The 27,714-nt window shown below is 40.4% G+C and overlaps 1 protein-coding gene across 1 annotated transcript in view; it reads left to right on the top strand.

The window, feature by feature from the left end:
* wdr43 (WD repeat domain 43) overlaps nucleotides 1–27,714 on the top strand; it is a 65,904-nt gene that overhangs the window by 23,698 nt on the left and 14,492 nt on the right. Inside the window, exons 5-13 of the mRNA XM_060933343.1 lie at nucleotides 8,051–8,169; nucleotides 8,450–8,552; nucleotides 10,881–10,945; nucleotides 11,132–11,303; nucleotides 15,554–15,640; nucleotides 15,816–15,944; nucleotides 18,057–18,206; nucleotides 18,372–18,458; nucleotides 18,575–18,606. Of these exons, the coding sequence (XP_060789326.1) occupies nucleotides 8,051–8,169; nucleotides 8,450–8,552; nucleotides 10,881–10,945; nucleotides 11,132–11,303; nucleotides 15,554–15,640; nucleotides 15,816–15,944; nucleotides 18,057–18,206; nucleotides 18,372–18,458; nucleotides 18,575–18,606 (944 nt within the window). The remainder of the gene's footprint in view (nucleotides 1–8,050; nucleotides 8,170–8,449; nucleotides 8,553–10,880; nucleotides 10,946–11,131; nucleotides 11,304–15,553; nucleotides 15,641–15,815; nucleotides 15,945–18,056; nucleotides 18,207–18,371; nucleotides 18,459–18,574; nucleotides 18,607–27,714) is intronic.

The raw sequence follows: 27,714 nt of genomic DNA, 5'->3' as shown, positions 1-27,714 counted from the left end.
TCAAAGTCTGATCTTCACAACACAGGTTTGTGGAAGTGTATCATGGCACGAACAAAGGAGATTTCTGAGGACCTCAGAAAAAGCGTTGTTGGAAAAGGTTACAAAACCATCTCTAAAGAGTTTGGACTCCACCAATCCACAGTCAGACAGATTGTGTACAAATGGAGGAAATTCAAGACCATTGTTACCCTCCCCAGGAGTGGTTGATCAACAAAGATCACTCCAAGAGCAAGGTGTGTAATAGTTGGCGAGGTCACAAAGGACCCCAGGGTAACTTCTAAGCAACTGAAGGCCTCTCTCACATTGGCTAATGTAAATGTTCAAGAGTCCACCATCAGGAGAACACTGAACAACAATGGTGTGCATGGCAGGGTTGCAAGGAGAAAGCCACTGCTCTCCAAAAAGAACATTGCTGCTCGTCTGCAGTTTGCTAAAGATCACGTGGACAAGCCAGAAGGCTATTGGAAAAATGTTTTGTGTACGGATGAGACCAAAATAGAATTTTTTGGTTTAAATGAGAAGCGTTATGTTTGGAGAAAGGAAAACACTGCATTCCAGCATAAGAACACACATAGCACACAGCATAAGATGTTGTGAAACATGGTGGTGGTAGTATCATGGTTTGGGCCTGTTTTGCTGCATCTGGGCCAGGACGGCTTGCCATCATTGATGGAACAATGAATTCTGAATTATACCAGCAAATTCTAAAGGAAAATGTCAGGACATCTGTCCATGAACTGAATCTCAAGAGAAGGTGGGTCATGCAGCAAGACAACGACCCTAAGCACACAAGTCGTTCTACCAAAGAATGGTTAAAGAAGAATAAAGTTAATGTTTTGGAATGGCCAAGTCAAAGTCCTGACCTTAATCCAATCGAAATGTTGTGGAAGGACCTGAAGCGAGCAGTTCATGTGAAGAAACCCACCAACATCCCAGAGTTGAAGCTGTTCTGTAGAGAGGAAGGCACTAAAATTCCTTCCAGCCAGTGTGCAGGACTGATCAACAGTTACCGCAAACGTTTAGTTGCAGTTATTGCTGCACAAGGGGGTCACACCAGATACTGAAAGCAAAGGTTCACATACTTTTGCCACTCACAGATATGTAATATTGGATCATTTTCCTCAATAAATAAATTACCAAGTATAATATTTTTGTCTCATTTGTTTAACTGGGTTCTCTTTATCTACTTTTAGGACTTGTGTGAAAATCTGATGAAGTTTTAGGCCATATTTATGCAGAAATATAGAAAATTCTCAAGGGTTCACAAACTTTCAAGCACCACTGTAAGTCTACACACCCCATTAAACTGATCGATTTTTCTGATGTAAAAAAAAGAGACCACAATAAATAATTTCAAAACTTTTCCCACCTTTAATGTGACCTATAACCTGTACAATTCAATTGAAAAACAAACAAATCTGTTGGGGGGATAAAAAAAAAAAAAAAAAAAACGTACAACAAGCTGGTTGCGTAAGTATGCACACCTTTTAAACTAATATTTTGCTGAAGTACTTTTTGATTTAATTACAGCATTCAGTCTTTTTGGGTCGGAGTCTATCAGCCTGCCACATCTAGACTTGGCAATATTTGCTCACTCTTCCTTGCAAAAGCGCTCCAAATCTGTCAGATTGCGAGGGCGTGTCTTGTGCACAGCCCTGTTCAGGCCACGCCACAGATTTTCAATTGGATTTAGGTCTGGGATCTGGCTGGGCCATTCCAGAACTTTTTTTTTTTTTTGGTGTCATTGTCGTGCTGAAAGATGAAATTCCTCTCCATTTTCAGCTTTCTATCAGACACCTGAAGGTTTTGGGCCAAAATTGACTGGTATTTAGAACTGTTCATAATTCCCTCCACCCTGACTAAAGCCCCTGTTCCAGCTGAAGAAAAACAACCCCAAAACATGATGCTGCCACCACCATGCTTCACCGTGGTGTTCTTTTGGTGATGCGCAGTGGTGTTTTTGCACCAAACGTATACCTTTTGGAACTGTGGCCAAAAAGTTCAACCTTGGTTTCATCAGACCATAGACATTTTTCTCACATGCGCCCCCCCCCCCCTCCCCCAAAAAAATTTTTAGCCGGCCTGGATATTTTTCTTTGACCCTACCTCATAGTCCAGACATGTGGAGAATACGGGATATTGTCACATGTAGTACACAACCAGTACTTGCCAGAAATCCCTGCAGCTCCTTCAGTGTTGCTGTAGGCCTCTCGGCAGCCTCCCTGACCAGTTTTCGTCTGGTCTTTTCATCAATTTTGGAGGGACGTCCAGTTCTCGGAAATGTCGCTGTTGTCTCATATTTTCTCCACTTCGTGATGACTGTCTTCACTGTGCTCCATGGTATATCTAATGGCCCTTTTCCACTACCCTTTTTCAGCTCACTTCAGCTCACTTCAGCCCGACACGGCTCGCGTTTCGACTACCAAAAACCAGCACAACTCAGCTCGTTTCAGCCCTGCTTAGCCCCTAAAACTCGCACCGTTTTGGAGTGGGGCTGAAGCGAGCCAAACCGTGCCGAGTGAGGCTGGGGGCGTGAGCAGACACTCCCCTGTGCACTGATTGGTGAGGAGGAGTGTCCTCACATGCCCACACACGCCCCGCGAGCATGCTGGGATCTGTAAACACCGCAAACCCGGAAGAAGGAGAATTACGAGAATTATGAAGCCTTATGCGCCTCGCCTCATCTATACGCTCTTGTCAGTATCTGTTGGCGTTGTCGGTGACAACAAGCCACAGAACCAAGACCAGCAACACTAACGACTCCATGTCCTCCATGTTTATTGTTTACTATTCGGGTCGTGAGACTACCGCTTAAAAGCTCACTGATGTCACTGTTTGCGCTGCTTAACGACATCACGTGACGTCCACCCACTTTCGCTAACTCCACCCAGTGTGTCCACCCACTTCCAGCCAGCACGGTTCAGTGTGGTTGTAGTCGAAATGCAACTCCAACAGCCCTGCTCAGCTCGACTCAGCACGGCACGGCTCAGCCCAACTCAGCCGCGTTTGTCGTGGAAAAGCGGCATAATGCTGTGGAAATGTTTGTCCCCTTCTCCTGACTGATACCTTTCAACAATGAGATCCCTTTGATGCTTTGTAAGCTCTCTGTGAACCCTGGCTTTTGCTGGAGGACGCAACTGAGTAAATGTCAGGAAAATCCTATTTGGGGTTAATCGGAGTCATTTTAATTGATGGCAGGTGTGAACCCAAAAAGACAACACTAATTAAATCAAAAGGTGCTTCAACAAAGTATTAGTTTAAGGGTGTGCACACTTATGCAACCAGCTTGTTGTACATTTATTTTTTGTTTTTCTCCCTAACAGATTTGTTTTTCAATTGAGTTATACAGGTTATAGGTCACATTAAAGGTGGGAAAAGTTTTGAAATTATTTATCATGGTCTCAGGTTTTTCTGATGTAAAAAAAAAAAATTGAACGGGGTGTGCACCCTTTTTATTTTATATATAATCTCCACTCTAGCTGTTGTCCTATGTGACATCCAAGCCTAGCTGTGGTCATCATGGTTACTAGGTAGGGGTGGGTTTCTCTAAAGCCTCTTAACGCCAAGAGCATCTTAAATCAGAGAGTGTTCGTTGTGCTGCCTGCTCCACCATTTCACAGTGCTCTTTGTGCTGCGATCCTTTTGGGAAACCCACCCCAGTTGGTTTCTCTAAAGTGAGTACTAATTCATGAACAGAAGAAGCATACAGTGGTGCTTGAAAGTTTATGAACCCTTTAGAATTGTCTACATTTCTGCATAAATATGACTTAAAACATCAGATTTTCACACAAGTCCTAAAAGTAGATAAAGAGAACCCAGTTAAACAAATGAGACAAAAATATTATACTTGGTCATTTATTTATTGAGGAAAATGATCCAATATTACATATCTGCGAGTGGCAAAAGTATGTGAACCTTTGCTTTCAGTATCTGGTGTGACCCCCTTGTGCAGCAATAACTGCAACTAAACGTTTGCGGTAACCGTTGATCAGTCCTGCACACCGGCTTGGAGGAATTTTAGCCCGTTCCTCCGTACAGAACAGCTTCAACTCTGGGATGTTGGTGGGTTTCCTCACATGAACTGCTCGCTTCAGGTCCTTCCACAACATTTCCATTGGATTAAGGTCAGGACTTTGACTTGGCCATTCCAAAACATTTAACTTTTTATTCTTCTTTAACCATTCTTTGGTAGAACGACTTGTGTTCAGGTCGTTGTCTTGCTGCATGACCCACCTTCTCTTGAGATTCAGTTCATGGACAGATGTCCTGACATTTTCCTTTAGAATTCGCTGGTATAATTCAGAATTCATTGTTCCATCAATGATGGCAAGCCGTCCTGGCCCACATGCAGCAAAACGGGCCCAAATCACGATACTACCACCACCATGTTTCACAGATGGGATAAGGTTCTTATGCTGGAATGCAGTTTTCCTTTCTCCAAACATAATGCTTCTCATTGAAACCAAAAACTTCTATCTTGGTCTCATCTGTCCACAAAACATTTTTCCAATAGCCTTCTGGCTTGTCCACATGATCTTTAGCAAACTGCAGATGAGCAGCAATGTTCTTTTTGGAGAGCAGTGGCTTTCTCCTTGCAACCCTGCCATGCACACCATTGTTGTTCAGTGTTCTCCTGATGGTGGACTCATGAACATTAACATTAGCCAATGTGAGAGAGGCCTTCAGTTGCTTAGAAGTTACCCTGGGGTCCTTTGTGACCTCGCTGACTATTACACGCCTTGTTCTTGGAGTGATCTTTGTTGGTCAACCACTCCTGGGGAGGGTAACAATGGTCTTGAATTTCCTCCATTTGTACACAATCTGTCTGACTGTGGATTGGTGGAGTCCAAACTCTTTAGAGATGTTTTTTTTTTTTTAAAACATCACTCCAAGCATTGAGAGTTCATTACACTGTGGGACGCCCAGAATAAAGAGCACAGTGCTGTTTAGATTAAAAGGAAATTGTTCTGTTGTACTTCAGCACTGAGGCTGCTATTATTATTATTATTATTATTATTATTATTATTATTATAATAATACCGTATTTTCTGGACTATAGAGCGCACCTGTATATAAGCCGCATCCGCTCTATTTTTAAAAAAAAAATTAAAAAAAAGATATACAAGCCGCACCGGGCTATAAGCCGCAGATATCTATGTTGATATTTACTGCATGTACAGAATGATTTTGTACTGTAAATGTACATGTATGTACCTGAACAGATTCTTTCCGAACAGTGCCTTTTAACACGGCAGCAACTTTGCTGATTAAAACGGAACAGAACCAAGAGAAAATAACCGGTATTTATTTACCTTCATTTCTCCTGTGTTTGAAACCACAAGTCACTTTAATCATCTTCGCTGGATTTGAAAATAATTACCAGTTAGTAATTTGTCGTGCGTGTTCTATCTGCTAAAGATCTGCTAATTCTTCTTTGCATTAATTTTCCGTCTATCTTATTTTTGATTCTACTTCCGGTTAGAGCGCCCCTAGCGGTGGAAGAAAAATCCACAGAATAGCCGCACCTTTGTATAAGCCGCATGGTTCAAAACCTAGGAAAAAAGTAGCGGCTTATAGTCCAGAAAATACGGTACTCCTGCGCTGAAGGAGGAGGGAGGGATTTACTGGTTTACCGCCGTCTGTCCGAAATGCCCTTTTTCTCAGCAGCCACAAATCATAGCTACTTGGTACCAAACTTCAGCTTGGGGTTTTCTACCGTGTTTACCGTTTTCAGGTCTCTTGCACATCGAGTTCCTGTTTACTGGCGATGTATTTACGAAACGCACAGCATGGATTTACAAAATTTTCATAGCGCTTCTCTCAGCAACTACAAATCACAACTGTTTTGATATTTGTTACCGAGCTTCAGCTTGGGGTTCTATACCATGTATACCGTTTTTAGGTCTGTCGCACATCGACTTCCTGTTTACCGACTGAATGTATTTACAAAACACACAGGGTGGATTTTGACGCTATTTCAAAATGAGTTTACCAGGATGCTATTTGTAATCCTTGGGGAGAGACACGGCTTTTTTACTTGGGCCAAAAAAAAAAAGTGTGTTTCCGGTAACCCGACCGATCGAGAATTTCCGCGTCGAAATTGCTGACCGTAAAGTTTTTATTACAAATTTCCCTCGATATTTTGGTGTAAGCGGTGTTAGTTTGTCATTTTTTTTGTTTCAACACATTCAAGTTGTGAAAGAAATGATAAAAAGTAAAATGTTTCGCCACTTCTATCAGCCCTCCTGCATAAACATGGAAGCGCACTTGTATACTGAAGGAGGAAGGGAAAACTGAGCCGAGGCGCCATTTTGAATCCTCATTCACGGCTGTAATGCAAATTGCTTCCTCCTCGGCAGGGGCGTTGCACCAAATTCTGGGCCCTATGCACAAGCAGTGGCCATGGGCCCCCTCCCAAAAAAAGCTCACCTGTTAACAATGCTGAAAGTATCTAACAACAAGGGCGTACTACCAGTCCAGTCAGTTATGTAGCCACACATTAATCTAACAACTCTTAAATGAATAAAAAACCCTAATCACACAATACGTCACTGAATCTTTGTTTTATTTGCAGAATGATTAAAAGTTGTAATAGTAAATGCCACCAAAGGTCACCAAACATAATAGGCCTGCATGAAAATTGAGCACCTTTGCATTGGGCTGAAGAGAACAGATTTTTATCAAGTAGCTTATTTATTACATAAAAGAAATGCCATTTCCAGATTTCTACATTTAACAAAATACTTCCTTTAGAATGAAAGGTAAACAAAACTTGACTCTCTTGTCATTTTTCATTTTAAAAAGGGCAAAAAGAAAACAGGCTTCCACAAAGTGCTAAACACTGGAATTTATACCCCAGCTATTAGCCTAATTATGTTATGGCCCAATATAATTTAATTTTCGATTAGTATACTATTGCAATGCAGAGAAAAAAGGCATCATGTTATTTCTAATTTTGTGTTGTGCAGTTTTTAGGGGCTGTCCCTAGACACTATGTAGGCTAGGACACACAATTCAATCCATTAATCAAACGATTTATTTACCCAAAACATTACATTTACATTAGTTAGCAACATATATTGTGATCTTTAAATGGTATTGATATTTAAAGGAAAATAGAATTACAGACTCCTCAAGGGCCCTCCCCCCACTTGGGGCCCTGGTAACTCAGTCCCCCTTTTCCCCCCACTACGACGCCCCTGCTCCTCGGTATACAAGTGCACTTCCATGGCAGGGAAAAACACTACGTTTTGCCGCCTATGTAGTCCCCTATTTATACAAATAGGAGTCATTCAGGATTCAGCCATGTTTTTGCTCGGTGTTTTTGCTCGACCCAAGTTCTACAGTAGGCTAGGCTAGGCCGTCTGCTTTTAATGGAAGTAGCCTAGCCTAGGACGTTATTTTCACGTTATTTCTTGTTAAGGTGTTTTCACGTTATTACATGAAAATATCATGAAATAATGTGATAATTTCTTATCATGAAATTACGTGATGTTATTACATGATAAATATATTGTAAAAACGTGATAACTTTAACAATATCTTTTCACGTAATTACTTGATTCTAAGCCAATTTTTTTTTTGAGTGTGGCAGCAATACGCTTCCATAGATCATAACTTGAACTCTTGCAATTTTTTTTTTTTTTTTTTTTTTTTGTTCGTTTAAAGATTTAAAACACTTTTATTTTATGATGTGTGGTATAAAGGATTCTGTGCCAAAATACTATTTTGTAAGATGTTTACTTGTGTTAATTTTTTCGAACAAAATAAAAAAAAAAAATTAAAAAAACTTTTTCCTACCTACCGACCGTATTTTAGTATTTCATGTTACCTGAAACACACTACCTTTTTTTTTTTTTGGGCCTTACTTGTTTCAGGGTTGATTATTTGTTGCAGTCAACATTTCATAATAAGTGGTCCTGTTCCTTCGATCGTTTGTGTTCTGATACAAGCGAGAGCGGGGGATACGTAAGGGAGCAGTGGCTCACAGCTGAGCTTGTTTTAACTCTTTTAAATAAACACATTTCTTACTTTTTGATGCCTTTTCCAGAGGTTCACAGGTCACTCAACCACAGTAACGACCCTGTGCTTCGCCACGACCCGACCTCCGGACAGCGACGGCCTCTATTTCCTGTCTGGAGCGGCTCACGACAGACTGCTCAGCGTGTGGTACGCGAACACGCACACATTTACACTTCCTGTTTTCCTTGAAGGTCATTCAGAATTCAGATATGATGAAGAAATAATGTTTTGGGACTTGTGGTGATGGACTGCTAGTGATTTTAGTACATTTTAGTTAGAAGGAAATAAATTGGTGTTAAATCTCACCGATAAACCCGAGAGATGATGATGATGATGATGATCCATGAGCTCTCGGTGAAGGCTGATAAAAGGAAAGGAACGATGTGTTTCCGTGGTAACAGTAACCGGTAATGTTGATGTGTAACAGGCAGGTACGGTCTGACGGCAAAGACAAGAACTCTGTGGTGTCGTTCACGCTGACAGACGAACCCCAGCACATTGACCTGCAAACGTCCAACAGCAAAGATGAGGTGAGAGCATGTTCGTTCGTTCGTTCATTCATTCGTTTGTTCGTTCTTCTCCTTTCCTCTTTTCTTTTCTTTTCTTTCTTTCTCTTTTCTTTTTCCTTTTTTTCTCATTTCTTTTTCCTTTTTTTCTCATTTCTATTTCCTTTTTTTCTCATTTCTATTTCTTTTCCTCTCATTTCTATTTCTTTTCCTCTCATTTCTATTTCCTTTCCTCTCATTTCTATTTCTTTTCCTCTCATTTCTATTTCTTTTCCTCTCATTTCTATTTCTTTTCCTCTCTTTTTCTCATTTCTTTTCCTCTTTTTCTCATTTCTTTTTCCTTCTCTTTCTCATTTCTTTTTCCTTCTCTTTCTCATTTCTTTTTCCTTCTCTTTCTCATTTCTTTTTCCTTCCTTTTTCTCATTTCTTTTTCCTTCCTTTTTCTCATTTCTTTTTCCTTCCTTTTTCTCATTTTTTTCCTTCCTTTTTCTCATTTTTTTCCTTCCTTTTTCTCATTTCTTTTTCCTTCCTTTTTCTCATTTTCTTTTTCCTTCCTTTTTCTCATTTTCTTTTTCCTTCCTTTTTCTCTTTTCTTTTTCCTTCCTTTTTCTCATTTCTTTTTCCTTCCTTTTCTCATTTCTTTTTCCTTCCTTTTTCTCATTTTTTTCCTTCCTTTTTCTCATTTTTTTCCTTCCTTTTTCTCATTTCTTTTTCCTTCCTTTTTCTCATTTCTTTTTCCTTCCTTTTTCTCATTTCTTTTTCCTTCCTTTTTCTCATTTCTTTTTCCTTCCTTTTTCTCATTTCTTTTCCCTTCCTTTTTCTCATTTCTTTTCCCTTCCTTTTTCTCATTTCTTTTCCCTTCCTTTTTCTCATTTCTTTTCCCTTCCTTTTTCTCATTTCTTTTCCCTTCCTTTTTCTCATTTCTGTTCCCTTCCTTTTTCTCATTTCTTTTCCCTTCCTTTTTCTCATTTCTTTTTCCTTCCTTTTTCTCATTTCTTTTCCCTTCCTTTTTCTCATTTCTTTTTCCTTCCTTTTTCTCATTTCTGTTCCCTTCCTTTTTCTCATTTCTTTTCCCTTCCTTTTTCTCATTTCTGTTCCCTTCCTTTTTCTCATTTCTTTTCCCTTCCTTTTTCTCATTTCTTTTTCCTTCCTTTTTCTCATTTCTTTTCCCTTCCTTTTTCTCATTTCTGTTCCCTTCCTTTTTCTCATTTCTGTTCCCTTCCTTTTTCTCATTTCTTTTCCCTTCCTTTTTCTCATTTCTTTTTCCTTCCTTTTTCTCATTTCTTTTCCCTTCCTTTTTCTCATTTCTTTTCCCTTCCTTTTTCTCATTTCTGTTCCCTTCCTTTTTCTCATTTCTTTTCCCTTCCTTTTTCTCATTTCTTTTTCCTTCCTTTTTCTCATTTCTGTTCCCTTCCTTTTTCTCATTTCTTTTCCCTTCCTTTTTCTCATTTCTGTTCCCTTCCTTTTTCTCATTTCTGTTCCCTTCCTTTTTCTCATTTCTTTTCCCTTCCTTTTTCTCATTTCTTTTTCCTTCCTTTTTCTCATTTCTTTTTCCTTCCTTTTTCTCATTTCTTTTCCCTTCCTTTTTCTCATTTCTGTTCCCTTCCTTTTTCTCATTTCTTTTCCCTTCCTTTTTCTCATTTCTGTTCCCTTCCTTTTTCTCATTTCTTTTCCCTTCCTTTTTCTCATTTCTTTTTCCTTCCTTTTTCTCATTTCTTTTTCCTTCCTTTTTCTCATTTTCTTTTTCCTTCCTTTTTCTCATTTTCTTTTTCCTTCCTTTTTCTCATTTCTTTTTCCTTCCTTTTTCTCATTTTTTTCCTTTTTCTCATTTTTTTCCTTTTTCTCATTTCTTTTTCCTTCCTTTTTCTCATTTCTTTTTCCTTCCTTTTTCTCATTTCTTTTTCCTTCCTTTTTCTCATTTCTTTTTCCTTCCTTTTTCTCATTTCTTTTTCCTTCCTTTTTCTCATTTCTTTTTCCTTCCTTTTTCTCATTTCTTTTCCCTTCCTTTTTCTCATTTCTTTTCCCTTCCTTTTTCTCATTTCTTTTCCCTTCCTTTTTCTCATTTCTTTTCCCTTCCTTTTTCTCATTTCTTTTCCCTTCCTTTTTCTCATTTCTTTTCCCTTCCTTTTTCTCATTTCTGTTCCCTTCCTTTTTCTCATTTCTGTTCCCTTCCTTTTTCTCATTTCTTTTCCCTTCCTTTTTCTCATTTCTTTTTCCTTCCTTTTTCTCATTTCTTTTTCCTTCCTTTTTCTCATTTCTTTTCTTCCTCCTTTCCTTCTTTCTTTTCCTCCTTTTTCCTCCTTTCTTCTCTAGATTTCTCAAAATTACCTTTTGACACTTTTTTTTTTCCAGGCGGTGCGGTTAGCGGTGGTGTGTAAGGACGGCCAGCTGCATCTCTTCGAACACTTTCTCAACGGGTGAGTGTGTAACAATGAGCGCGTTTTTATAAAGCTAATTAACGGACGTTCATCTTGGACGCATCTTACAGACAGCATTAAAGGAAAAATTAGACAACAGAACTGTTAGTCATGTTTAAGCGCTGGAAAGCATGAAAAAGTTTTGTGCATTTTGGCGTTAAAGTGCGTCCATGTTTTCTCCCGCAGGCCGTGTAAGAAGCCGCTGTCCCCAGTGTGCTCGGTGCAGATGTCGAGCGGAGGTTCTGGTGAAGGTGCCACCCCGATGCCCATCCCCCTGCTGGCTGCCGCTCTGTGTTCAGACAGACAGAGCGTCATGCTGGCGTACGGGAGCCACCTCCAACCCGTCACCGAGAAAACCGTAAGCACCTCTCTCTGCTCTTACGCTGCAATCCATACTGCTTGGAATTCCATGTCGGGAATTCTGACAACATTTCGTCTTTCGCAAGTTCTCACATGAACGCTCTTGAGTCGCAGGAAATGGATTTGCGTTGATGTGTAGCCTTTGTCTTGGAAAAAATGTGCGTTAATAAATTTAAAGGTTCTGACTGCAAAGTTGAATTCTGGGTAAAACGTTCCATTTCTGTTACTGTTGGAGTTTCGAGATGTTGCGCTGCTACACGCACGTGGTGTATCCAGTGTGTAAAAGTTTTGCCGAGATAAAAAGCGTCCCACGTTTTATGATTACGGAGATCGCCAAAGTAAGCAAGCAACAATATCACATGACCACCGTGGGGCGTTTGTTTGACCTACTTTTAACCAAAACGAGTCAGCATGGGCGAACATGGCGGAAAAGGAAAGCCTGCCTAGTGAGATTCGAGGGTGTGTCATTTTTCTGGACCGATAACTAAATCATTCTAGCTAGCGCTTGGCTATCTTCGCCTTAGAGTGCATGGGCTCGACTCAGCGGTAGCAAGTATGGATTTCTACACCGAATGTTTTGATCTTACAGAGAAAGAAATGAGGACACAAAAGCAGGAACAGGGAAAAGATATAAATATTCATCTTTTTGTTTTGCGAATGGCAGCGATTAAATCACATCCCCGCGACTCAAAACTCTCCGAGGGTCAACACAGAGTCACGATCCCTGTGTCCGAAATCGCTCCCTACTCAGTATGCAGGGCACTATATTAGCGAGGACGCCATTTTTGTAGTGCTGTCTGAAACCTTCGTGAGGATTATTTACACCCTATATGGTGCACTCAAATTATCCCAAAATGCATCACAAAAAGCAGTGTACAACTGATGGTTATTAACCAAAGCAATATGTCCCATCATGCATTGCGGTTGCGCTGAAAAATCAAAGTTTTAAATGTGATTTAATAAAAGGCAGCGGCAAAGAAGAAAGTATTCGGCCTTGATTTCAAAGAACTGAAAGCTGCGGGGACTTTGTATTGATTAATGTGGGAAATGCGCTCAGTATAATATGGATTTATCAGGGGGTTTTCTAGAAAAATTTAGTATGAGGGCGCTCACCATGGCGAGGGAGCGAAGCCGGGGGGGATGGTGCCGGTTGTCCGTCCCCCTTCCCGCCGTGCGAAGCCTTTGAAAAATTGAGGCTACAATGGGACATTCTGAGGCTATCTGAGAGGGAAATTGTAACAAATTGTCTGTCAACATTGAAAAAGAAAGAAGTAATCTTCTTCTGCCCCGGACAGTCTCTGCCTTTCTTCCGTTTCGTTTCCGCGGGATGACATCTTTAAATGCCCAAGTGTCAACAAAAACAACTCACGAACTACTACTGTCAAAAGCTCCCGCGCCGGTGGGTGAAAGGTCATTCAGTCTCGAGAAATCTCGCTCTACAAGTCAGCGGGCCTTGTATGTAATGCATGTCAAATCTCGCGAGAGCAGCCGCAACAAGTAAACAACATGGCGCCTCAGTCTGGAGAACGCCAATTCAGGTCGTTTTTGCACCGTCTGGCGGTGTATCTACTAGGGGTGTGCAAAAATATCGATACGGCGATATATCGCGATACTTTGTCTTCCGATTCAATATCGATACTCAATTTGAATATCGATATTTTTTCAAATAATAAAATCATGTTTCAGACGGGTTGTAAATCCAGTACGACTTCCGCACCTCTGCTCCGCAAGGTGTCGCTGTGCCGCTCCCTCACTGCAAGGCACTCTTCGTCTTCTCTTTTTTTCCCCGGCGGTTGCAGTGAGGAAAAAAAAAAACAGGCAAGCATGGCTGTTAACGTAAACCTAGAGACGCCGCCGAACTTTAAGGCAGATGTTTGGAGGCACTTTGGATTCCAAAGGAAAGGAGAAAAAAAAAACAGTGAGCCGGACAAAGAGAATGGACTTTGCAAAACCTGTTTCGCTCCAATTAAATTAAGATGCTCCAATTAAGATGCCCACTGCACTTTTCAATGTGTTTCAGACAGTGTGTTGTTCCTGCAAAATAAGCACAAGTTAAATGTTCTCAGGTACATGTTCTCAAGTTTACAAAGAACAAATTGATATTAGTGTTAGCACTGAAATGTATGTGCAGTCTGCAGTGCAAGTTTTAAGTTTTCATAAAACAATTTGATTCTGCTTGTTAAGCAGCACTGATGTGTCCATGCTTACAGAAAAGTTGATAATACTAGCACAGAAATGGGAATTTTCTGTATGTTGTAGTGAAGCAACTCTTGGTTTTGCCAGCAGTAGAATAGAGAAATATATGTCTGGCAAGAGTGTGTAGTTATGTATGTGAAATGTAATTTTACAGTGGTCAATAAATTCTGATTTTCTTCAGTGACACAGATATTGTGATGTGGTTGAAATTTCTTGCAATATATCGATTATCGCAGAATCGCTGTACCGTGATAATATCGTTATCGTGGGCAAAATATCGCCATAGTATCGTATCGTGAGGTATCTGGTGATACCCAGCCCTAGTATCTACTGTGATTGGAATATTTTTGGAGTAATTATGACGTATTTGATGATCAGACACATTGTCATGTGGTGTTGCTGGGATGTTTTCACGGAGAAAAGATCGTTTTGAGTAGTGTTGCACCGATACCAGTATCGGGCGGGGCCCCGATCTGGCACTAAAATGGTGGTATCGGTATTGGCGAGTAGCAAGAAATAGGGCGCCGATACCATTTATCGATGTTAGTATGACACTTGAACGCAGCCTTCTCTCTCCCGACACTCACTACACTCTGTGTTGTGTGATCACACGTGATCACTGTGCATGCCTGCCAAGCAGCTATTGCTATTGACCTGCTCCAGACCAATGAGAGCCGGCCAATAGCCGCTCTTAACCAATACAGGGGCAGCTTTTTCATGCGGAGGAAAAACAAACCACGAGAAGAAAATGTCGGCGGTCTGGATATATTTCAGCATAGAAACTCCGGCGAGTACAATGGCTACATGCAAGATTTGCGGCCTGAAAGTTTCGAGAGGTGGAGTTAAATCGGCCAGTTTCAATACCTCGAACCTGATAAAACATTTGAAGACGAAACATGTGAACGAACACAGAGTTTCTACTGGATTCACTTTGTATTAGTCTTTTTCCTGTTTCACAAAGGTAAGCAGCAGCCTGACAAAGCCATGATAGCAATGATTTTACATCCAAGTATGCAGCTCTTCATATATATATATATATATATATATATATATATATATATATATATATATATATATATATACATACACACATTTCAAACGGAGTGGTATCGGTATCGGCCGGTACTGCACAGCCAGGTATCGGGGCCCAAAAAATGGTATCGGTGCAACACTAGTTTTGAGAAATATGCTACTGCACAACATGCAATCTAAGTGCATGGCCTAAGTGTGACTTGGGGTTCAATCGGCATTTTGGTAAGAGGGCGCAGCACCCCTGTTCCCCGGTTTAGACGAAAGCCTGGATTTATCACAAAAACACACACGTGTTTTTTATTAATTTGAAAACCCACCAGCCGACTGATCTGGCACGTTTTAATTGTGCGACAGTAATGACGTAAATACCAGCACAACGGAGTAGTGTCCGAAAGCGTTTTTCATTTTACCAACGAGCTCACTGTATAGTCCTCTATACAGGAATTCCCTATATAGTGAGTAGTGAACGAGTGAGCGATTTCAGACACGGGACGTTTTCCGCAAATCGCCATCTTGGTGTGTTGCAGTTCCAGAGTTATGCTAATTACTACAGTTAAAGCTCCTCCCTCGCATTCGGCGGTTTCCTGTTTCTGTCCAGCCGTACTGTTCACCTCAATAGGGAGGAAGATGGTCCCAAAACGGAGACAAGCAACCCTCAGAGCGATCATCAAAATGATCACGTCCCCGTTCATCCGTGTAACATTGTCCTTGCGAGACAGAGGAAAATGCCACGCACAATAAAAGAAATGTCAAAATTTCAGATAGCTTTGCAGACAGCACCTTTTAAATCAGATTTTTTTGACATTCTGTTGAATTCAGCCACGTTTTACTTCCACGATCGGACCGTCATGACAGGTTTATGCAGATCATTTTCATATTTCTATCAGACTCGCTGTAGAAACGTGACCTTGCTCTGGGAACGGGAAAGTGTGATTGCAGCATTCAATCTCATGAAGCAGGGATTTGTGGGAATCTGGGATTGGGAATAATTATTGAGTGTTGTGTTTTTTTTTTTTAAAGACCATCAACACATCAGAGAGGCACGTGTGTCTGATCCGAGACGTGCACACGACGCTGTCGCTTTCTGTCGATGCTGCAGTCACAAAGGTAAGAAAGTCTAATTTTATTTTTATTTACAAATCTGATCTAATTATGTGGAGAAATGGTTCATTCAGTTAAACTGGACGCATCATGGATGCTTTGACTGAGTTATACACGCAGGTTTTGAAATGTTGTGACCCGGGCCTTTTTTTTTTTAACGTTAACCCGTCTCCGTTTCCAGGTAAAGACGCCCATCGTGAACGAAAAGAAGAGCAAAATTTTAATACCGGGACTTCCTGGGCATCAAGCGCCAATCAAAGCCGCTCCCAGCCAATCAGAGAAGAGGAAGAAGGAAGTGATTCCTACAGAGGTGCGTGCAAGAAACCTGCTTGTGCTTCTGTAAAACCTCCCGATGATCACGATGACGCGTCAGTTAGAAGATCCACCAGAGTTTATCTTGATAACTGTAGATAACTGGATTAAACCACAAAGTGGACAAATATTGAATTGACCGAACTCTGAATTCACATTTTCGGATGCAAGGTAAAAGTTTCATATGGTGCCATCAAGTTTTTTTTTTTGCCAAATGTAAAGCATTGGATGCTCGACAAATATAAAATGACGACGCGTTCAAATGAGCTTTTGATTTTTGAGAAACGGCTCACGCGAATCGTGTATAAAAAGCAGAAATATAGAAGGTTGAAATATTAAACGCCATATTGATCCATTTGCTTGCTGATATAAGATGCTTGAATTTTGAAGTTGGGGAATTTTCAACAAACAACGGAATTAATTAATTAATTTTAAGAAATGGTTTTAATTTTATATTTATTGCCATTGTTTTTATAAAATGCTTTTGATTGGAAATGATTTTTAACCAGGATGAGTTGATTTTGTTTTCGAAATGTACATTTTTATAACAGTGGGGCTTTTTTTTATTGTAATTATTTTCAAGTAATTAACATTTTCATTTGAAATGAGTCCACACAAGATTTATTTATTTGTTTGTTTTTTTGAGCAGAGTTTAAAGGGCTGATGACACGTTTTTGACATCTTTGGCGATGTTTTATAACATAAAAAGTAATTCCCGATGATCCATATATTAATTCACGAAGGTGCCTATTTTACAAGTTATGATAAACGCGGCTATTTGGGCAAATTTGACGGGGCTGCAGCACCCAGGGGACGAAAGAGGAGGAGGAGCTATATGAAGTCAACGAAAGAACCTTCCTCCTCACTTACCAGTTTGTTGTTGATGCGACAGGTGTTCAGTTTGTCATTATTATTATTATTATTATTATTATTATTATTATACATTTTATTTTTATATAGATAGATAGACAGATAGATAGATAATTATTATGCCTTCGCGTTGTGTTGCCGGCTTTTGCTCCAAAACCCACAAGGATGGGGTAAGTTTATTCAAGTTTCCCAGAGATCCCGAGTTGCATGCGAAGTGGGTGAAGCAAGTCAGGCGCACTCGTGACAAGTGGGAGCCCTCGCCAACATCCGTCCTGTGCTCTGAACACTTCGATTTGGATTGTTTTGACACCCTTCCCAGCTTAAAAGAATCTCTTAGGTGTTCAGTTCAGCACAAACGTGTGTTACTACCATCAGCAGTGCCTACACGGTGTTGCCAGATTGGGAGGATTTTGAACATATTTTGGGCTGGAAAACTTCAGCAGTATCTGGCAACAGATACTGCTGAAGTTTTCCAGCCCAAAATATGTTCAAAACCCACCAAAATGCACTTGAAACCGCCCAACTGGGCGGGAATCCTCCCAATCTGGCAACACTGCCAGTATTCCGGAGGGGGTCTACTAGTAGCTATGCCGGATCCAAAGACAGTCCTCCTGTCAGAACATGTGTTGTGAAACGACATAAGATAAAGGTACATAGAGCTATAGATTCTACATGATAATCATAAATGTAATCATAAAGTCGGCGTGATATCAGTCATGTATTTGCTTGTGAAAGCTTGCGGCTTTCATGTAACTGCCGCCTAGCAACGAGAGGCAGAGGGTAAAGAGGGTAGACTATCATAGATTCTATTCGGAAAAGATCAACACAATTCTAGACTCCCAGAAGAGGAAGAGCTAGCACTAGAGAGTTCACCGGCGTTTTCATGCACCATTTCCATTGAGTAGAACCAGAGTAGAACAGCCAGTGAACCGCAGCGTGTTCTTCCGCTGACGTCACAACATGGCCGCGAGCCACGGACCCAGTTTTCTTGCGCTGTGCAATTAAAAGTTGGATATTTGCATAACAGCTTCTTTTCACGTAATTATAACAGAAATCTAACGTTTGCCATGTTGTATAGTTTAAGAAATTGCATAGAGTCATGTTCGTGTCATCAGCCCTTTAAGGAGGAAAGCCTTGCGTAGAAAAGCTTTTTTTTCTTTATGATGTGTTTTCTGGGTACATTTAGAGGTTAAGGAACGTGTTCAGGGGCCAAAACTGACTCTGAAATGACTTGTCGTAGATGTCGATAGAAGAGCGCTTGGAGCAGATCGAGCTGAACACATCCGGCAGTAAAGGAGGGAGTAAAGGAGCTTCGGCTTCGCTCCAGACAGACAACTTTGCCGTTCTGCTCGTCCAAGGCCTTGAGAGCAAAGACCAGAAGATCCTCAATGTGAGTCGCTGTCTGTTAACTCAGTGTTAGCTGTCAATCAGCCAGTGGGATACAACTTGCAGCCAATCTCAGAAATCCAGCGTGACGTTAAAAAAAAAAAAAACTGAAATATTACTGTGTAGTCACTTCACATCTCATCTTTCATCCTTTTATCATCTTTCTCAGAAAATCTTTCAAATAAAGAAGGAAATCTTGATTAGGAACACGGTGGCTCGGTTGCCTCCTCCGGCTGTCCTGCCTCTCGTGGAGGAAGTGAGTGAACCGTCCATCTTCAAAACACACCTGACGTTGTTTTTCCATTTGTGGTGTGTTTTGCGTCTTTTTTCCCCCTCCCCCCCTCCTAAATAACATTTTTATGTGTGTTGTAGCTGTCGAGAAGGCTGCAAGGACATCCGTTTGTGTAAGTAAACATCGTTTTCAGTTAAACTTGCCTGGTTAGTGTTTCACTGCCTGATTTGGACAAACTGTTAATGTGAATAAATAATAATAATCAGGGTTTTTTCTAGAAAAATTTAGTATGAGGGTGCTCATCATGGCGGGGGGGGGGGAGATGGTGCCGGTTGTCTCCCCCCCCCCCCCCCCCCCCCCCCCGCCGTGCAAAGCCTTTGAAAAATGCTCCAATGGGACATTCTGAGGCTATCTGAGAGGGAAATTGTAACAAATTGTCTGTCAACACTGAAAAAGAAAGAAGTAAGGCCAAAAAAAAAAAAATAGTGTGTTTCCGGTAACATGAAATACTAAAATAAGGGGCGTCGTGGCTCAGGTGGTTAAGGCGCCATACCATGAATGCGGGCGACCCGGGTTCGATTCCGGCCCGAGGTCATTTCCCGATCCCTTCCCGTCTCTCTCTCTCTCCCGCTCGTTTCCTGTCTCTACACTGTCCTATCCAATAAAGGTGCAAAAAGCCCAAAAAAATATCTTTAAAAAAAATTAAAAAAAGAAATACTAAAATAAGGTCGGTAGGTAGGAAAGTTTTTTTTTTTTTTTTTTTTTAATTTTGTTCGAAAAAATTAACACAAACATCTTACAAAATAGTATTTTGGCACAGAATCCTTTATACCACACATCATAATAAAATAAGTGTTTTAAATCTTTAAACGAATAAAAAAAATATTTTATTTGAGATTTTTTTTGAGAAATATTTTATTTTATTATATTTTATTTTATTTGAGTTTATTTGAGAGAGTTAAAACAAGATCAGCTGTGAGCCACTGCTCCCTTACGTATCCCCCGCTCTCGCTTGTATCAGAACACAAACGATCGAAGGAACAGGACTACTTATTATGAAATGTTGACTTCAACAAATAATCAACCCTGAAACAAGTAAGGCCCACAAAAAAAAAAATGGTAGTGTGTTTCAGGTAACATGAAATACTAAAATAAGGTCGGTAGGTAGGAAAAAGTTTTTTTCTTAATTTTTTTTTATTTTGTTTGAAAAAATTAACACAAGTAAACATCTTACAAAATAGTATTTTGGCACAGAATCCTTTATACCACACATCATAAAAAAAGTGTTTTAAATCTTTAAAGGAATAAAAAAAAAATATCGCAAGAGTTCGAGTTATGATCTATGGAAGCGTATTGCTGCCACACTCAAAAAAAAAATTGGCTTAGAATCAAGTAATTACGTGAAAAGATATTGTTAACAAAGTTATCACGTTTTTACAATATATTTATCATGTAATAACATAACATCACGTAATTTCATGATAAATTATCACATTATTTCATGATATTTTCATGTAATAACGTGAAAACACCTTATCAAGAAATAACGTGAAAATAACGTCCTAGGCTACTTCCATTAAAAGCAGACGGCCTAGCCTAGCCTACTGTAGAACTTGGGTCGAGCAAAAACATGGCTGAATCCTGAATGACTCCTATTTGTATAAATAGGGGACTGCATAGGTGGCAAAATGTAGTGTTTTTCCCTGCCATGGAAGTGCACTTGTATACTGAAAAGGAAGCAATTTGCATTACAGCCTTGAATGAGGATTCAGAATGGCGGCTCGGCTCAGTTTATGCAGGGGGGCTGATAGAAGTGGCGAAACATTTTACTTTTTATCGTTTCTTTCATAACTTGAATGCGTTGAAACAAAAAATTATGACAAACTAACGCCGCTTACACTAAAATATCGAGGGAAATTTGTAATAAAAACTTTACGGTCGGCAATTTCGACGCGGAAATTCTCGATCGGTCGGGTTACCGGAAACACACTTTTTTTTTTATTTGGCCTAATCTTCTTCTGCCCCGGACAGTCTTTGGCTTTCTTCCGCTTCGTGCCGCGGGATGACATCTTTAAATGCCCAAGTGTCAGCAAAAACAACTCGCGAACTACTTCTGTCAAAAGCTCCCGCGCCGGTGGGTGAAAGGTCATTCAGTCTCGAGAAATCTCGCTCTACAAGTCAGCTGACCTTGTATGTAACCCATGTCAAATCTCGCGAGAGCAGCCGCGACAAGTAAACAACTAAACAACATGGCGCCTCAGTCTGGAAAACGCCAATTCGGATCGTTTTTGCACCGTCTGGCGGTGTATCTACTATGATTGGAATATTTTTGGAGCAATTATAACGTATTTGATGATCAGACACATTGTCACGTAGTGTTGCTGGGATGTTTTCACGGAGTCGGTAAGGGGGCGCACGCCGAGAGTAAGAGGGCGCAGCGCCCCTGTTCCCCCGTTTAGACGAAAGCCTGATAATAAAAATATGTGATGAAGCAGCCTGAAACAACGTTTTAACCAAAGGCTAAGAGAAATTTTGGTCATTTTAAGTCTTTGATTCGAAAGATTCGATATTTTTTTTTTTTTTTTTTTTTTTTTGGGTCAATTCGCTATGCTGTATATCCAGGACATATAGGAGAATCGAAATGCCGTTTTCTCTCTCACCTTACTTGTTAAAAAAAAAAAAAAGGCAAAGATAAAGATTACAAGGAAAAAAAAATTAAGAGCAAACAGTATACACAGTGCTGAGCGTAAATGAGTGCACCCCCTTTGAAAAGTAACATTTTAAACAATATCTCAATGAACACAATTTCCAAAATGTTGACAAGTTTGATATAACATCTGTTTAACTTATTACGGGAAAGTAATGTTAATAATATAACTTAGATTACACATTTTTCAGTTTTGCTCAAATCAGGGTGGTGCAAAAATAAGTGCACCCCACTGAAAGTCTCTGGAGCAAAGCTAAATTATAGACTACATATGTCTAATTTAGCAAGAATGCAATCACAGGTGAGTCTAATTAATCATTACACAGGTGTCCAGCAGACAGTTGACCTATAAAAGGGTGTTACTTAAAGAAAACCCCTCCCCATTTCATGCTGTCAGCAACGGCACCACATGGAAGAGAAATGACACAAGACCTGAGAGCAGGGATGGGAATTTTCCGCGGATTTTATCAACCCAGGGGTCATTTTTGTGAATCGTCTAAATCCGAGGAGAAAATATTTAGGGGGGGTTAGGTATGTGTTGACCCGGTCAACCATCGGGAACAAGGCTCTGTTTACATCGGCAGTTCAGAACGTACACTGTATTTGATTGGCCGTTGAGAGAGAAATATCGTGATTTGACCAATGGTAAACGAGCATAGATAGGAAAGGCCAAAATGTCACATGTAAGCTTTGTTCTGATTGGTTCTTCGCATTTCGCTTTCTTACTCATTCAACATGGCGCTCCACGAGGCCGGAGATTGAGGATGTAACAGCGAATAAGGGCTTCAAAATGGTGAAAATTATCACAAAAGAAAACGAATCGCTTATTCAGGTGATAGATAAAGACGTGAAGAATAAATTCCGTTGGGACTGGTTAGAGAGAACTGTAACTTTTGAAGATAAAAATCGGCAAAACCACTGAAGACGTAGTTGAGAAATTGTCCGATTTCATTGGAAAATGTGACGCTCCCGGCAAAGCCCAATGTATCTCCTGCAATGACATTATTAATTATGGCTCTCGCGGGTGCATTGCTTTGATTGAACATGCTTCAAAAGGGAAGAAAGGGAGCTGAGAGAACTGTTCAACAGGGAAATTGTGTTTCTGTTGAGACAAGTTCACTGCAAAAGAGGTAACTGCATTCTTTAATAAAGTAACTGAAACATTTACAGGATTATGTCAAATATTCTGTCTTTGTGTTTAATTTATATTCATCATTCCTTTCATTCTAGCATGAAGTTAAAAATTCTTTTTAGCTGAGCATTATTGAGACTATTTTTGTTTATTAGTGTCCAAAACTCAAGCTTCTTTGGACTGAAAATATTATTCAACTGAGCAATCTGAGACCATTTCTAGTGGTCTAAAATGTATAAAACTCATTAGCTTCCGGGGGACTTCGGCCCCCTGGACCCCCGATTAAATTTTCAGCTGAAAATACAATTTCTCATTCTCATCCCTGTGAGAGAGAAGATAATTTCTTTACGCCACAAAGGTGAAGGCTACAAGAAGATCAGCAAAGCTTTACTTATCAGTCAGAATACTGTAGCAGAAGTGGTACAAAAATTTAAAGGGATAGTTCGGGATTTTTGACATGAATCTGTATGGCATCCCCATCAATAGTGTCGTGCACACACACTGACTTACCCCTGACAGCATCCTGTGAGTCCAGTTCTTGTCCAGTTTTGGTCCAGACGAAAGTAGTCCGGCAAGTTTGTTGAGGTCACGAAAGTAAAACGTTTTTCGTCTCAAAACAGTATGTGTTCAAAAGAGTGATATATTTGCATCACAAAACCGTTGCCAAATAAAAAGTCAGACCTCGAAATCGCTTGGCACGATTTTCTCTCCCTTCTTAATCACTGCGCGCTGCCGCCAGGTGACAGCCACGGCTGTTTCATTCATTGTTTACTGCTAGCAAAGTTAGCGACAACATGTCTGACTACGGCAGCGACGTTGAAAACATTGACTTCATCTCACAGCCAAAGGGATATCTTTATGAACCTGAATATACAGATGAAGAAATTCGCCAGATGGAGTTAGAACGGGCAGAGAGAGAAAGGGTGGACAGAGAAGTGGAAGAAGGTGAAGCTGGAGCTGCAGCTTGTTAGCGCCACTGATCTGAACTCCTAATCACTGCCAAACAATGGGAAAGGTGTTGATTCCTGCGCAGATGTCAACATGACAGCGCGCAGTGATAAGAAGGGAGAGAAAATAGTGCCAAGCGATTTCGAGGTCTGACTTTTTATTTGGCAACGGTTTTGTGATGCAAATATATCACTCTTTTGAACACGTACTGTTTTGAGAAGAAAAACGTTTTACTTTCGTGACCCCAACAAACTTGCCGGACTACTTTCGTCTGGACAAGAACTGGACTCACAGGATGCTGTCAGGGGTAAGTCAGTGTGTTTGCACGACACTATTGATGGGGATGCCATACAGATTCATGTCAAAAATCCAGAACTATCCCTTTAAGAAAGTTGGAACTGCAACCGTCTCACAGAGACGTCCAGGTCGTCCACGGAAGTTAACACCTCGACAGGAGCGTCTTCTGATGAGAAGGGTTGAAGAAAATCGGCATGCAAGTTCACTGCAGTTATCTAAAGAAGTAGAAAGCTAAACTGTGGTGACTATTTCCCGTGACACAATACGGCGTACGCTGCAGAGGAATGGCATGCATGGATGCCGTCCACGAAAGAAGCCTCTCCTAAAGCCCAGGCACAAAAAAGCCCGCCTAGAGTTTGCCAGGGCCCATGCTGACAAAGATGAAGACTACTGGGACTCTATACTCTGGAATGATGAGACCAAGATAAATGTTTTTGGAACTGATGGCTTCAAAACTGTATGGCGAGGAATACAAAGAAAAATGCCTGGTGCCTACAGTGAAACATGGTGGTGGCAGTGTCCTTATGTGGGGCTGCATGAGTGCTGCTGGTGTCGGGGAGCTGCATTTCATTGATGGCATCATGAATTCACAGATGTATTGCTCTATACTGAAAGAGAAGATGCTACCATCACTCCGTGCCCTTGGTCATTGTGCAACATGACTAAACACACATCTAAGGCCACTGTTGGATTTCTGAAGAAGAACAGGGTGAAAGTGATTCAGTGGCCAAGTACGTCTCCTGATCTGAACCCAATTGAACACCTATGGGGAATTCTGAAGAGACCAGTTGAGCATCACTCTCCATCCAGCATCCAGTCACTAAAAGAGGTCGTTGTTGAAGAATGGAAAAAGATTGATGTTGCAAAATGTCGCCAACTTGTTCATTCCATGCCTAGAAGACTTGGTGCTGTCTTTAAAAATCATGGAGGCCATACAAAGTACTAGATGTAGTAGTTTTTGTTGTGGGGTGTACTCATTTTTGCACCACCCTGATTTGAGTAAAACTGAAAAATGTGTAATCTAAGTTATATATTATTAACCTTACTTTCACGTTACAAGTTAAACAGATGTTATATTAAACTTGTCAACATTTTGGAAATTGTTTGTGTTCATTGAAATGTTGTTTAAAATGTTACTTTTCAAAGGGGGTGCACTCATTTACGCTCAGCACTGTATAAATATAGATAATATAGATAAATACACTCTAAAATCAATGTACAAAATGGCAGTAGTGCAAATACAGTACAATATCTGTAACGGAGAAGGTGCTAGGAGAGCAGCTTATGAGGTGGATATGAACAGTAGTGCAAATGAGCAATAGCAGCAGATACAGCAGTAGTGCAAAATGATTGTAGTGTGATGAGCGAGAGTTTCTTGTGTGAATGAATGTTACAGACCGGGGGTAGGTAGTGGACAGAGTTCAGCATCCTGACAGCCTGGTGGATGAAGCTGTTTAGCAGTCTTGTGGAGCGGGTTCAGAGGCTCCGGTACCTTTTCCCTGAGGGCAGGAGGGTGAAGGGTGGGAGCAGGGTGGCCGCGGGTCCTTAAAAAGTCTTTAAATTTAATTTTCCTTAAATAAGGCCATTAAAATGTCTTAAATTTCAAACCCTGTGATCTTAAGTTTATGGAGATTTTACTCAGTCATATCGTTAAAATGTGGTACACTTTGGACGGGGGAAAAAGTTTAATCGTTTTTGATGCTCACAATTATACCGCGCAGGCTCCGAATCCACCGGTTGCTAGACACACGCGTGCTTGACAACCACTCAGTGCCTGATCTGTTGATGGAGGGTAGTCTGAGCCACAATGGGTAAATGTAAATTTAATGATAACTGGCTGCAAGATGCAAAATACTCGTGGTGGCTGAAAGCTGTACCCAAAGATGCCAACGAGGCATACTGTGTAGCATGCTGTAAGACTTTTAAGTTGGGCCCAATGAGCGGTGGACTCTCATATGAAGAGCGCCAAGCACGTTGCTTTTGCTAAAGGCCGCGAGCATCAGCCTCAAATATCCGACTTCAGCGCTGCCACCACTAACGGTCGTGGAGAAGAGGATAGATCTGCGAGATGTAAGAGAATATATTGTGTGTGAGAGAGAGAGAGAGAGAGAATATATTCTATTGCAGGGGTTTTCAAAGTGTGGGAGAATCGGCCCCCCCTCAGAGAGCAAATAAACAACAGCGCCCCCCTTACAATTTTTGTTGTTGCTATACTTAATGTTCCATTCGTACTTTAAAAAATGGTTGTACACATTTTTATCTTTTTCTTTTACACATTTTAAACATCTGTGCTTTTTAAAACATCTTGTTTTACACATTTTAAACATCTCATAGCATCGTTAGCTAGCACCTCTTGGCAGACAACACACTGTGGCAGTGGAGCGTCTTCAGATCCAGTCCATGAAAATCCAAACTTTAAATAATCGTGGTCATACTTCCTTCTTTTTTCAGTCTCCCCCGGATTCCGTGGGCCTTTTTTGTGATTGTTGCGGGCTAAAATGTCTGTTGCGGGGAGGTTCCAAAAAATTGCGCTGAAAGTTGTGGTGTTTTTTAGGTTTTTGTTGCGATTACATTGCGGGAGGAAGTGAAAGTTGTGAGAAATTGTTGCGATTTTCTCTTTTTGTGATTAAAATTGAGTGATATGTTAAATATTAAGTTATTACTGAAAAACTATTGATTAAAAAAAAACAGACACTGAGAAATGGTCCTATAAACAACTTTACCAATATAAAAGATTACCAGGACTACAAAAATGCAGAAAAATCAGCTTTACTTATCCAAATGCACCTGTTGGTTCAAAAGTTAAAGTGCAGAGAACCTCACAGCACAACATGAAGTTACCTTAAAATATAATATAAATGCCTCAGCTTTCATGTAAGAAAAAACACTAATACTAGTACTGTGTGCAGGCAGTCTCTCCTGAAGACTAAATTAAACAATAATTATAAACTAATAAAATAAATGGCTCAGGCTTCATAGAAGAAAAAAAACAATTTGAACAGAATCTCACAGTATGATGCTGAAGCTGCCTAAACAATGGAAAATAAAATACCATTTTGGCAAAAGTGTTGGCATCCATTAATTTCTTGTATTAAGTAAAAAAAAAAAGTGCACACAGTCCTTCACTGTAAACAGAACACACTTTCAGTAACAGAATTTAAGCCTATATAAACACTGACTCGCACATGCAGTGTTGCCAGATACTGCTGGCGTTTTCCAGCCCAAAATATGTTCAAAACCCGCCAAAATGCACTTGAAACCGCCCAATCTGGCAGCACTGTGCGCATGCTGCTTCTCTTGAATGTATACACGGAAGTAAGGCGGAAGGTAGTTTGTCGACGTCACCTCAAGACGACGCCAATGATTGGTCAAATTTGCGGGAAGGTTGTGGTGATTGGATATAATTGCAGCACCGCCCCGAATTCGCGGGGATTGGTTGAATTTGCGTTGAAGTTGCAAATCGCAACATCGCGAAATCCTGGAGGGTCTGGGTTTTTTTTTTTTTTTGCTTGGCCCAGACTCTGTCTCCTCACTCACTGTAGCTTTAGGTACTAAAAATCAATCCATTTTGTCTCTGGTAAAGGCTAGCTGAAGTTCGCTAAATGTCCGCAATAGTAACTTATTCTGGTTTATTTTTCCTCACGTTGCGCTCCCCCCCCGAAGAACTCTGGTGCCCCCTAGGGGAGGCGCGCCCCACACTTTGAAAAGCCCTGTTCTATTGCATGCATGTGAGAGAATAGTATTGTTTGTGTGTGGGTATCGTTCCAAGTGTTTTAAGAAGTGCAAGTGAGCGTACCTTTCAAGTGAGTGAGCCGAAGTTTCAGGTGTATGTGCATTCACATTGTTTGTTTAACTGTTGTTTTCTGCATTGTTGTTTGACCAAAGATGGAATTGAACAATTCTGCTTACAGTGTGACTCCCCAAGCAGAGAAAATAATTTAAAAAACCTGTTGCATTGGATTCTGTGTGTGACTGCATTCTGATTGTCACAAAGTTTATCCGATCCTTATATTGTGTTCTGAGTGTGTGAATGCCTGTCAAGGAAAAGAAATGAAGTACTTCTACTAGAATAGTGTTTTCTGGTGAATGTTTACAAGAACAATAAGTTACATTAAATTATATAGTTTTTTTCAGAAGAGTGTTTTTGCGTGACTTTAGATTTGGTCTTAATTTTTTTTTTTTTTGGAACATGGTAT

The sequence above is a fragment of the Neoarius graeffei genome, chromosome 11, assembly GCF_027579695.1.
Source record: "Neoarius graeffei isolate fNeoGra1 chromosome 11, fNeoGra1.pri, whole genome shotgun sequence".
In the NCBI taxonomy this organism is placed as follows: domain Eukaryota; kingdom Metazoa; phylum Chordata; class Actinopteri; order Siluriformes; family Ariidae; genus Neoarius; species Neoarius graeffei.
This window is presented reverse-complemented; position numbering and strand designations above follow the sequence as displayed.